Source organism: Cygnus olor, chromosome 1, assembly GCF_009769625.2.
Source record: "Cygnus olor isolate bCygOlo1 chromosome 1, bCygOlo1.pri.v2, whole genome shotgun sequence".
In the NCBI taxonomy this organism is placed as follows: domain Eukaryota; kingdom Metazoa; phylum Chordata; class Aves; order Anseriformes; family Anatidae; genus Cygnus; species Cygnus olor.
This window is the reverse complement of record NC_049169.1, coordinates 195,424,527-195,437,369: the sequence shown is the minus strand read 5'-3', so window position 1 is coordinate 195,437,369 and position 12,843 is coordinate 195,424,527. Positions and strand designations below refer to the sequence as shown.

The window sequence follows — 12,843 nt, the reverse complement described above, 5'->3', positions numbered from 1 at the left end:
CTATCTGCAAGAATATATATATATATTTCATTGCATGTATTTTGTTCTAAACCTGACCTGCACACCCAGAGTCACAGCCTGTGTTTTTCACCCTAGGACTGCTACTCAGTGGCTTTCACATAAATTGACTGATTCATTTTTAGAGAAGAGAAAGATCGTAATTACTTTTAATCCCTAGAGAGAAGTTATGCTGCCCTTATTTGCCATAAAGAATACCTTGCTCCTGGATTTTAGCAGAACTTGAGGATGAGCTGAACTCAGAACTATTTAGCCGTAGACATTTCTCAGCATGTGCAAAAGCAGAGCTTTAGGGGACTTTTACATGGAAAATATAAAGCACTTAGTGAACCTGGGTAACAGAATGACCCCTTTTTTTTTTTTTTTTTTTTTTTTTTAAAATTACCAGCAGCCCTGAGCAGCTCACTAATGTTTACAATGGAAGCATCTTATGACCTCTGATGTGCTGGGGACAACTTATACTGGAATGGCTGACGAAGTTCCACTGCTGTGCTTACTCCCCTCCAAACCCAGCAAAATACCTGAATTTCTCCTGAATCACTACTTACTCACTAGTGTTTCAGAGTCTGATAGTTTTCCTTTACGCTTACCAAGAGCAAGAACAACTTCACAATTATCTCTGATGTTGACTCAGTAGATGCTAAGGGGCTGCAGCAGTAACTTTGTTAGACATTTAGTGATTCCAAAGTTAAAATCACACTTACATGTAAGTAGGGGTCGTTATGCAACAATAACAGAGAGTTACAAGCAGAGGCATCCAGGTAAACAAATTATTGATTTAGTTTCTGGTTTATCTACCTCCATGAACATGTGCTTAGAACAATGAGAAAGAAAGTTTCTTTTTTTTTTTTTTTTGTTTGTTTTTTTCAAAAATGGCATTTGATTGTTAGATATTTTCTCAATCTTGAATTGCATTACTTTCTACATTAATTTTTCTATAATTAAAGTTAGCCTTTGGGGCAGAGGTAGCTTTTGGTAAATCAGTAGTTCATGTGTCATCCAACATTTCTATCGCAGTGTTTAACTTGGCCAAGTCTAGATTTATCTTTTGGAACTGAGTCCAGCCTTTTACTTGGCAAAATGCTATCATTGCATTATGTGACTTGTCATTTGAATGGGCATGTCAACTGTGTTCTGTCCACACAGAGGAGATATTAATGATGAGCATACCTTACTTGATGTAAGTGCCCACTATCAAGAATTGTTACTGGAGTCAGCTTGATTCCTTAGCAGATCCCAAAGCTCCCAGAAAAACTTGGTGAAACTATACCATAAAAAGACTCCCCGATCTTTTTTTTTTTTTTTTTCAGTTATCTGTTGAGCCAATCTAAATGCAAATTAAGTGGCAGAGAGTTCTGAATTCTAATGACTAAAATTGTCCAGTGAATGGCAACTAATGCAATACATCCATCCATACATCTTGGCCCTACCAATTTTTATGTCGTATCTTACTGACACAGCAAGAATAAATTAGTCTATTTTTCCACTGATTTACACATAATGCAGATTACCACTACTACTTTAAATTTACATATAGTGAAGTACGGACATTAGTCAGAAATCAATAAAGGCCTTTCCTTTAAAGGTCTTATGCACCTGCAAATCATGCGATGAAATTACTAGCTGGAGAAAAATGATGTTGTCTCACTACTGTGTATTAGCAGATCAGGTTCTGCTCCTTAAAGCCAAGAAACATAGCAAAGACTTTATGTGCAGTTCTCTACCAGTTGCCATCTATCACTACACAGCATAGCTGCAACTACTGTCTCTCTAGTTTCCATACAACAGAGGAACGTACAGTAAAGAAGACAGCAGAGATGTCTGTCCATTTTCTCTCTCATGCTATATTTTCTGTGGCATCCTCTTTCCCATGATCTTCCAAAGTGACTGAGCTTCCTTCAGGAATCTTCTGTTATTCCCTTCTCTCAATGTCTGTACAGTCAGCAGGAACCAGAGAAATCTAATTTGATCCAAGCATTGTTGTAAAGGTATTAGAACAGGTCTGAGCTGAATATACCCTGTCTTTTACATTATCTAGAACCACATGATCACCCAGTTTTTATTTGGTGCAGACATGAAGTCAGTTGACTAACAGCAGGACCAAAATTTGCTTACATATGACTATACCAGTTTCTCCTTTCGTGTTCAGCCAGAGATACAACTTAAGAGGCTAGCAAGGGTGACATCCCATTATGGAACCAGATTCTGGATGTGAAAGGATAATTTTGCATACCAATGTTAAAATTGAACTTTTTGCTTTTCACCTCAGTGATGACTATTAAAATCCTATTGTTTACTTACTTATATCCAATAAACTACCATATATGTAAGTTACCTGCATAATAATACTATAATAATGTATGTAAGTTATCTGCATGATAATATAGACACCAAAAGACTTTGGTGTGGTCCAAAGAATTTCCATGCTGAGTGGAGCTCCCTAAAGCAATCACTAAGAAATGTCAGGCAAGGAATTTTCTGAAGATTCATCCCTCTAGAGACTGACACTGTGAATCAAGACTGCAGGAACCTAACATCTAGCATTCCCACTTTGCAGGCAAATACTTTAGCAACTAAGATGTAAGTTATAAGTGAAACTGCTAGTCCTTGTTCCATTGCTGTGATTTTTAAGTTGCCATACGTACTGTCTCATGTAGAATGTTGAGTAGCCTTTGTTTGCTCGGTCTTTTGTACTGTATCAATCCTATTTGGGATTTGGGAGCTGCTAGTCCAAGTGTCTGTATATCACTTGTTTTTAAGCACCTATTTCTTCAGGTAAATGCCATTTTGAGAATACCAGAAGACAGAAACATACCAATTAGGGAATATTCAAACAGGATGCTTAAACAAACACAGCATAGGAGTTACTAAACATTATTTTTAATTTTAGCTTTGAACTTTGCTGTTTGAAGCTTCTCCAAACCGCTTAGAACTAACTTACCTATTAAAAGGACTGGAGGTTTTTCAAGAAATATTATTGATCTGTAATTATTGATTACAATCTGAAACACTGATAGGAATGGAGGTGCAAGTGGACCTTTGTACACAGAGACCAATATCTTAGGATAACATGAGTCAGTACATACTAAATTACAGTTTTTTACCTCTGAGCTATGATTTTGGTTAGCTGCTCTCCTCCTCTAACAATGTTAACTTGCAGAAACAAGAACAACAACAAAAACTTTGGCAGCTATATCATTTAACAATCAGTTAACAACATGGAGATTGTATTCCAAATTAGAGAGTAGTATCACTTTCAGTTCATGCATACAAGGAATTATGAAATTTAGACTTACTTCCTTAGTTCATTTTTATTTATGTTCAATTGGGGGGTGGGGGGAGAGGAACACAACTTGTCAGTGTTAGCCAACATAAACCTAGCATCTAGAATCTTACTTTAATAAGGAAAAACTGAAAACTTTTAATAGCATTCTTCCTAGCAAGTTACTGGGAATCTTGACGATTCCCATGAAGAAACCAACTGGAAACTTAGATAAAACACGATCTTTAGAGAAGCTAAAACAGATTCAAATACTATGTAAACTCCGTACTCTGCTTGAGTGGTGTTTTTGATTCTATTAATATTTTCTGGACTATATAGGTAAAGAGCTTATCTTGCACCCTTGAGCAACTCAAGTGGACTCACAAGCATCAGTGTCCTTGCAGTCTCCTGCCTATGATCCTGCACTCTCTCAAGGGAAAGCAGCAGTTTTCAGAAGACAGAGCAATGCCACACAACTCGATAAGTAATTTTCCCACAGTTATGCACATTGGGCAGAAGAAATAACAAGGTAGTTGGCAGACTCTCTATTCTAAAATATTCCCCTGTAGATGAGAGTCACTCACCGTCCTTGTCTGCATTAACAGCAAAACTAACAGAACTAAGTAGAATCAAAAAACTCGGGACTGCATGTGTAGAGTATGAGTAGAAACATACACTGCAGTAAGCAGTACCAATACACATCTCTCCTTTTCCATCCTCAGGCAATCTAGATAATAAGACTGTGATAAGAATATGCCCCAGAGATCATCTAGAGTCAGTGGGGCCATTAACTGGAAGTTTGAGCTCAGTATTTACATTTAAGAAGATGAAGGAGAAATCTATGATAATTGATCTGACCTCATTAACATGAAAGATTTTAGGACAACCTTAGAATAACAAACATAGAAGTGGATGAAACAGCACAAAGTTCCCCTGGGTACAGAAAAAAAATATCTCACTTTTCATTCATCTCTTCACAGCTAGTGGTAATATCAAGGTAACTCATTTATTGAAACCTTCTACTTAAGGGACTGGTGCTTCTACCTACTGAGGTGTCCAAATGAGTTGTCATTTAGTACAGTCCACCCTCTCCTAGCATACTGTCGGTTTTCAAGAAAAAAGCTTTTTCAGTATGTCTAGGCTATTCCTCAGTTTATCTTGCCTTTAGAAGTCCTGAAACCTCGTGTATCTAGTAGGGTCCACCATCACAATCTTCTCAGGACAATAAAAAAAAAGAAAAAAAAATCAGAAATATTATCATATTTCTGCTCACTGTAACACTTGGAACTTTTATATTTCCCAAAAGAATCCTCAAATACCTTTCTTTCTTTAGCATTCCACCTAACTCCAACACAAAACACATAGTAAGACTTATCTTTTTGTGAAGATTTTTTTGTTCTTGTTAGTTAACTTCTCTGTAGGTGTGCCAAACAGCTCATTTAGCAGATCCTCCTCCAGACACAGGCACAAATGCTCATTAAGCTCACAGGTTACCTATAAACATTTTCTCTGCCAATGGAAGATAACTTAGGGTTGGGTTTACATCTGACCAAATATAGCTTTATGAAACAAAGGTCATTGCTAACTCACCCATCTTCTTTAAAAAGAAAAGCTTCTTCTGAGAGGAAGGAATGGAAGTATATATGAACTAGTGAGATTTTTTACATGGTATCTGATACATTATAAGCTAGGAAATTTTCAGTTTAGCTACGAATGATATGGATCATTCTGAGAAACATATGGAACCAGTTAAATGGATAATGGTAAGTTATTTGAAGGGATGTCAGACTGGAGGGAAGTTCTTAGTAAATGTTGCTGAGTACGGTTTTAGTCCCGGTCCCATTAATATTTCCAAACATGATCCTGATATCAAAAGTAGCAGTGTGGTTATGGAAATTTTGAAGATGGAACATTATAGAGTAACAAATGAGTCATCTTGATTACTAGAATAATTGCTCTGAACTAAAATGCAAAATACGTGTGTTTGGGACCAACTAGTATTTCTGCTTTAGCTTTGGAATCTGCTGATTGAAAACAAAGGTAGAGAAAGACTTCGGTGGATTAGTAAACTCATAGACATAATTTGGTCATGAGATAGACAAATACGATGTTAAAGGTGTAGTGTAGTAGTGTAGTCATTAATGTGTCAGAAAAAGGCGTTGTGTACTATTTCAGTAGACCATGATCAAGTAACATGAAATCAAACTTTTAATGAGATATTTTATTTTATGACAGAAATCTATGATTTATTTAGCTATCATGTGGCAGGATTGGAGACAGGTATACGGTTTGCTGTGTGAGGAATTGGCTGGATGGTTCAGCTCAAAGAGCCACAGTGAATCAAGTTCAATCCAGTCAGCAGCTAGTCACCAGTGGTGGTCCTCCAAGGCTCAGTCTTGGTGCCAGTTTTGTTTAATATTTTTATCGGTGATCTTGACAAGGGGATTGAGATCACCTTCAATAAATTCACAGACAATAGCAAGTTAGGTGGTGTGGTGGTTTTACCCTGCTGAGAAGATGAACTCCACCATAACCACTCCCTTACTCTCCCTCCTCAAAGGGAAAGGGGAGAAAATATGATGGAAAGGGCTCAAGGGTTGAGATAAGGACAGGGAGACCACTCAACAATTACCACCATGGGCAAAACAGACTCAGCATAGGGAGATTAATACTATTTATTGCCTATCTCTAGCAGACTAGAACAGTGAGAACTAAAAGCAAACTAAAAACACCTTCCTGCCATCCACCCTCTCCTACCTCTTCTCCCCGACCAGCACAGGGGAACGGGGAATGGGGGCTGCGGTCAGTCCATGACGCTTCGTCTGCTTCACGGTCACTCTGTGCCCCTGCTCCATGTGGGGTCCCTCCCATGGGATGCCGTCCTTCCCAAACTGAGCCTGCGGGGGCTGCCCACAGGCTGCAGCTCTTCAAGAACTGCTCCCACATGGCTCTGTACCACGGGGTAAATCCCCCAGGAGCAAACTGCTCCAGCATGGGTCCCCCATGGGTGGCAGCTCCCCCCAGACCCCCTGCTCCTGCGTGGGCTCCTCTCCACAGGCTGCAGCTCCGGCCCAGGGCCTGCTCCTGCGGGGGCTCTCCATGGGCCGCAGCCTCCTCCCGGCCACATCCACCTGCTCCACCGGGGGCTCCTCCACGGGCTGCAGCGTGGAGATCTGCTCCATGTGGGACCCATGGGCTGCAGGGGGACAGCCTGCTCCACCAGGGGCCTCTCCACGGGCCTCAGGGGAACTTGTGCTGCGTGCCTGGAGCACCTCCTGCCCTCCTACCTTGGGGGCTGCAGGGCTGCTTCTCTCTCAGTTCTCACCCCTCTCTCCCAGCTGCTGTAGCATAACAGACTTTTTTACCTTTCTTAAATATGCTCTCCTGGAGGCCCACCCAGCATTGCTCATGGCTCAGCTCTGGCCAGTGGTGGGTCCCTGGAGCTGGCTCTGATCTTACATGGGACAGCTGCTGGGCCCTTCTCACAGAGGCCTCCCGTGCAGCCCCCCTGCTACCAAACGCTTGCCATGTAAACCCAATACAGGAGGGACTGTTGATCTGCTTGAGGGTAGGAAGGCTCTTCAGAAGGGTCTGGATGGGCTAGGTAGATGGGCCAAGTCCAATTGTATGGCATTCATCAAGGAGAAGTGCTTTGTCCTGCACTTTGTTCATAACAACCCCAGGCAGCAAATATAGGCTTGGGGAAGAGTGGCTGGAAGGTTGCCCAGCAGAAAAGGACCTGGGGGTATTGGTTGACAGCTGGCTGAACATTGGCCAAAAAAAACAATGGCATCCTGGCCTGCAACAGAAATAGTGTGGCCAGAAGGCCTAGGGAATTGATTGTCCCCTTCTGTGTGGCACTAGGGAAACTGCACCTCAAATATTGTGTTCAACTTTGGGCCCATGGATGTTGAGTTGCTTAAGAGTAGAGAAGTGCAACGAAGCTGGTGATGGAACTAGAAAATAAGTGCTATGAAGAGTATCAGGGGGGACTGGAGTTGTTTAGTCTGGAAAAGAGTAGGCTGAGGGGAGACCTCATCATTTTCTACAACTACAGGAAAGAAGGTTGCAGTGAGGAGGGCATTGGTCTCTTTTCTCAGGTGACAGAGTGATAGGATGTGAGGAAATGGCCTCATGTTGCGCCAGGGGAGATTTAGACTGGATATCAGCAAGAACTTTTTCATGGGCAGGGTGGTTAGACATTAAAACAAACTGCCCAGAGAAGGAGTGTAATCCTCATCCCTGGAGGTATTTAAGAGACTTGTAGATGTGGCACTAAAAGACATGATTAATGATAGGACTTGGTTGGCCAGGTTGATGCGTGGACTTGATGAACTTGAAGATCATTTCCAACCTAGATGATTCTATGATTCAACGACATTACTGCTTTCTAAATTACGTCAAATAAACATGGTAGAAGACAGTCTTTTCAGCTACTGGATGACACTGAAGGAAGAACAAGTGTGCATAAAATGATTCTATGAATATATGAAAATTAATTTTTAATAATCAGAGAAGACTATAATTTGAACATCCTTCCAGTAGTTATACTAGGTTGTTTGTTTATAAGAGAGATTAGATGCTAATGCCTGAAAAAGCAAGGTAACTTGTTAACCCAGTATTTTCCAGTCTTATTCTTCTTATTACTAAAGAAATGAATTTGTCTCAGGCAGCATGTTGATGAGCACAGTTTTGGGGTCAATATGAACTGAAAGAGTCTTAAAAGTGTCTGTTAATATAAACATAGTCAGCTTGGAGAGATTCTTACGGGCAGAAACTCTCAGCCCAGTAAAACCAGAGCATTATTACTTTTTTCACTTTAATAAATTCTGCAGGCCATAGAGTTAGAAACTGCATCATATTTTCTGTATTTCTAGTACCTACAGAAATCTGTTGTGAATATGAATAAGTTAGCTTTGACAAACAAAAAGTTTGAAGAACACAAATTGCATAAAGGAACTACAACATGCAACAGCATTGAGCCTTCCCCCATGTTCACAATTGAACTGTGTAAATGAGAAGGCTGAGAATGATTAGCAGGAGTGCATGGACAGCTAAGAGAAGCATCATCTTCTTGAATGCAATTTTTGGCAAGACATGGGTTGTGCTTAAGATCTTTGTGTGGCTAGTGTTGATGGTTGTTTCCAATGGAGTTGTTCCCGACTTGAAGGTTGTTTACAGACAGTTCTCAAAAAACAGTACATACATTTGTATATGTATCTGTTTAATGCCACAGTTATGTTGGAAAGAATCACTCCAGAAAAACAAAGAACCATCCAAACTGCTTCTGTTCGCTGAGACAAACCCACCAGCATACTTGAAAAACACCACTTTGTTGTCATAACCAGGTTTGCAGTTTCTTCATCTTCAGGTTGGAGTTGGCTCAGCTGTATCCCCACACAGCAACCAGGCACTATGGGCGTTCCTACCGTTTGTTTGCTATTTCCTCGGTCTGCACCTCCCTCTCTCCTCCTCCTTTACCTTTTGCTGCTCTCTCTTCTCATTATCCACCCTTGAAGGAGTGTCGCCCTGCTGCATGCCCTCACCAGCACAGCAGGGCTGCACTGGGGTGCCATGGCAGATCCCCCAGTGGTGCAAGCGTGCTGGGCGCCACTATCTCAGCCCTGAGCTCCTCCGGCTGTGGCAACCTGGCTTACAGCTCACCTTTGCCCAGCAAAGGTGTGCCACACTCCTCCACACCAGCCTGTGGTCCTGTATAAATAAACCCTCCTCCCTCCCGCACACAAGTTCTTAAGTTCTTGTTGTAACTGTGCAATACGCTTTGTCTCCTACAGCCTCCACACAGGTGCCCCGCACACTCCGAGCTCCCCTCACAGTTACCCGTCAGCCTTCCTGCCCCCGATCTGGATCCTCCCTCCCTCTGTGCCCCCGAAATCCCCCGAGGCAGGGCAGACGCACTCCTCTTGCCCTCGCTGCCCCGGCCGGGCCGAGCCCGGGTGGCGCCGCCGCTGGAGGGCAGAGCACGAAGGGGGCGGCGGGGAGCGAGGGGCGGGCACTGCCGGGGCCTCATCCCCGCCGTGTGAGCATGCTGCGGCGGGAGGAGGAGGAGGAAGAAGAAGAGGAGGAGGAGGGCTTCCTCGGCCGGGCCGGGGGAGGTTCAGACTGAACTCCGGGCCGGGGAAGGAGGAAGGCAGAGCGCTGCCGGAAGCCACGGAGCGGCGGCGCCCCGCGGGCAGCATGTAGCTGGGTGACAGCCGCCCGAGCGTCGCCTGCCTCCCCGCCGCCCAGGGCACCGAGGGGCCGGTGCTGCGGGTCGGGAGCCTCCCTACTCACTTCTCCCCTCTCGCCTCAGCTCCCCCAGGCTCCCCGCAGCGCCGTCCCTCCGCCGCTGACCATGGGGCTGCCCACGCTGGAGTTCAGCGACTCCTACTTGGACAGCCCGGATTTCAGGGAGCGCCTCAAGTGCCACGAGATCGAGCTGGAGAGGACGAACAAGTTCATCAAGGAGCTCATTAAGGACGGCAGCCTCCTCATCGGGGCCCTGCGGAGTGAGTGGGGCGGGGGGCGGCGGCGGGCGGGCGGGCGGGCGGGCGGGGGAAGAGGCTTCTTTTGTTTGAATGGGCGCCGGGAGCGGGCTCCCCTGCCGGCAGCCGGAGAAAAACCTCCCGTAAACTTTTCTTCCCCAGCTCCGTCCCCGCCGCTTTGCCTTCGTCTGGCCGCCGGAGGGGCTGGGGGGGCTGCCCGGGGCAGAACGGGGCCGGGCGGGGGCCCGGGGGGCACCCGGCAGCCGGGGCCGCGGGTGGGAGGCAGGGAGAGATGGAAGGAGGGAATGAAGGAGGGAGACAGGGAAGGAGGCAGGGAGGCCGGCCTCGAGGGGCTGGAAGTGGTCACTTCTGGGGTATTGGAAAGGTTTTTGCCCTGGGAGGTGGTGGAGTCACCGTCCCTGGGGGTGTTTAAGGGAAGGTTGGACGTGACGCTTAGGGACATGGGTTAGTGGGTGACATTGGTGGTAGGGGGACAGTTGGACCTGATGATCTTGGAGGTCTTCTCCAACCTTTATGATTCTATGAACGGGGACAGCCGTACCAAAGTGGCGAAGCAGGACTTTGTGTGGATTTGTGTGGAGAGAGTTTATGTTCCCTCCCTCAGTCCTCACTGCAGTTGCGTACTTTTAATAGCAATAATAACGTTACCACAGTTAACATACTAACAAAAAAACAGTTACATATCTTTATTAACTAGCAACTTTGCTAATGATAGCATGCTACTTACTTCGGAAGATTCTGAAAGAAAAGCTGGGGATGAACGGTGCCTTGCTTTTGAAGTTCCGTGAGGTGACAAATGACAGCTTCCCTGAGTGTGAAAACGGCCCTCCCGCTTTGAAGAGTGTAAAGTGAAAATTAAGGACTGCCACCAGCATTACTAGACTCAGCTTGCACTGTTCTGTGTTAGCTATTGCCACCTACTTGTCTCTAAGTTACTTAGGATCTCTTTTATACGTTGCCCAGTGCTTGCCTTCACGTAGACATGACTTACAGCTTCTTGTGCTGTGCTGTGAGATGTTTAAGGAAAAAAAAAAGTCACTTGAAATGATCCTTAAACTATCTACCACGTTGACACAATATGCTATATTTACGGAGTGGAAGGGTAGCAGTATTGCTCTTTATTAGGACGGAGAGCAGGTGTTACAATAAACTCCTCAGCTCACAGAAAACCTAACTGATGCTAACCCAGAGTCTGAACCCAAAGTTTGTCTCTTTAGCTGGAACAGAAAATCAAATTTTGTTGATTTTTGATGATTTTGTTCCACTAGAAGTGGAATTGAATATTAATTGTACTTTTGCATGTCCCATACTTTATCCCATAGTTAATGTATAGTGTTGCCGTTACATAAAGCAACTACTTTTTGACACTTTTGTCATAGAAGTACACATATTTCTGGACTCATCTCTGTTTTAGGGAGTAGCTGGATACAAGCCAGATGTTAATCTTATGTAAACTTGTATTAAATTCAATACATTTCTCTATCCGTGCCCACAGAACATGATGTGATAGATTACACTGAAAATCTATGTGTATCTATATGTATGTATGTGTATGCACATATAGATAAACATAAACTCAGTGGTACATTTCTCCTTCCAGAACAAAAAAGATTATTTTTTAGATTTACTTTAGATTTTCTTTTTGCTAAAAAGCTTTCTCCATAAAACAGGAAATTGGAGCTTGTTTAAAGTGGTAAACATGTAAGTTTTTATTAAACTTAAGGGTGGTTCTGTACGGTGCTGTGCACAAGGAGTCATGACAGGAGATGATGCCACACTGGTGCTTTTTTATCCTGGTCTAGCACTGGAAATTGACCGCTTTTTGTTCCAGATCAGACATGAACAAATACAACTTTCTTCTTAAGTTGTCAAAGAAAGAATAGTGAAGGATGAACTTTTTTCTTGAGAAGTAATTTAGACCTTGATTTTGAAGTGAGTAATCCCATTATCTTTGTGAAGACTACCTGTAAGTCCTTGCTAGATATAGACCTTATATCCCCATGTTTAACAATTCTGTCCATCTTCAGGGACAAGTGCTATTTCTATCACAAGTAATTGCAACCTAACCTGCAAGTTCCCCTGATTTTTAAAACTTCTTAGTTCAAATGTTACAGTGTTTGACACAATGCTATTGTATTCTATGTGCAACTTTAAAATGCTGTGTGCTATAGAGTCTTTTAGCCTTAGGAAAGTGAGGTCTGTCCTTGTAAGAAATATTTCTACTTGTTCATTACAAATCCCTTAGTTTTGTGACCATGCATTCCACAGAATACTGCCTCAGTCCCTGTGTTAAGACAACTGGGAAATGGCTGGATTTTTCTCAGTAAAACAAAAATCCTTTTTTTGTACTGTAGACTGTGGTGCAGATGCTGCACAGTGTACTGGTTAAGGCAAATAGAAGTATCTTAGTTTTTGTGAAGTAAAGAACCTTTGACTCATTAAAACATACTAGCTATTCCTACCAGCTTTAAAGTTGGTACAGTGTAAAATATTTGTGCATTTTTTTTTTTAATGATGGAGTAAGTAGTTGGTTTCAGTGCTGAACTCTTATGATTTGATTGTTATGATTTAATAACTTTCAAGCCCTGGAGAACAGCAAGCGTTATTTACCCTGCTTTATGTCTTTAGGTGATCTAGGTTTTTTCATTTACATGTCATTTTGGGGGCTCAATCCTGTTAGGGAAAAAATTCAGACTCGTACAGAGCTTTAGTGGAAATGAATTTTGGAATATGTCCTTCCTGACTATGTTTAGGGAAGAGACAGTGAAGTTGACATAATGCAGTTAGAAAATACTATAATCTCTTAAGTTGTCTAAATGTAAGATGAATCTATGGTATGTGCGTGGTTTTTTCAGATGGAGTCAAACTTCTATATTAAAGAAAAGTTACAGTACATACCTTTGTGCATAAGCCAGTATCTAAATGCAATGTTAAAAAAAATACATGATGAGACACTTAAATTGAAGGTAGAACAAGTACGCCTAAAGTAGCATGCAGAGTTTTTGCGTTTTAATTGTTATAGTGGTCGCAAGATAAGGTCACTTCTTATTTTAATGT

At 42.8% G+C, this 12,843-nt stretch overlaps 1 protein-coding gene across 1 annotated transcript in view; it reads left to right on the top strand.

Moving 5' to 3' along the window:
• The first annotated feature begins 9,267 nt into the window (after positions 1–9,267).
• Positions 9,268–12,843, top strand: part of ARHGAP42 (Rho GTPase activating protein 42) — a 169,112-nt gene continuing 165,536 nt past the window's right edge. The window contains 1 exon segment of the mRNA XM_040544183.1: positions 9,268–9,789. Within this exon segment, the coding sequence (XP_040400117.1) occupies positions 9,636–9,789 (154 nt within the window). The 5' untranslated portion in view covers positions 9,268–9,635.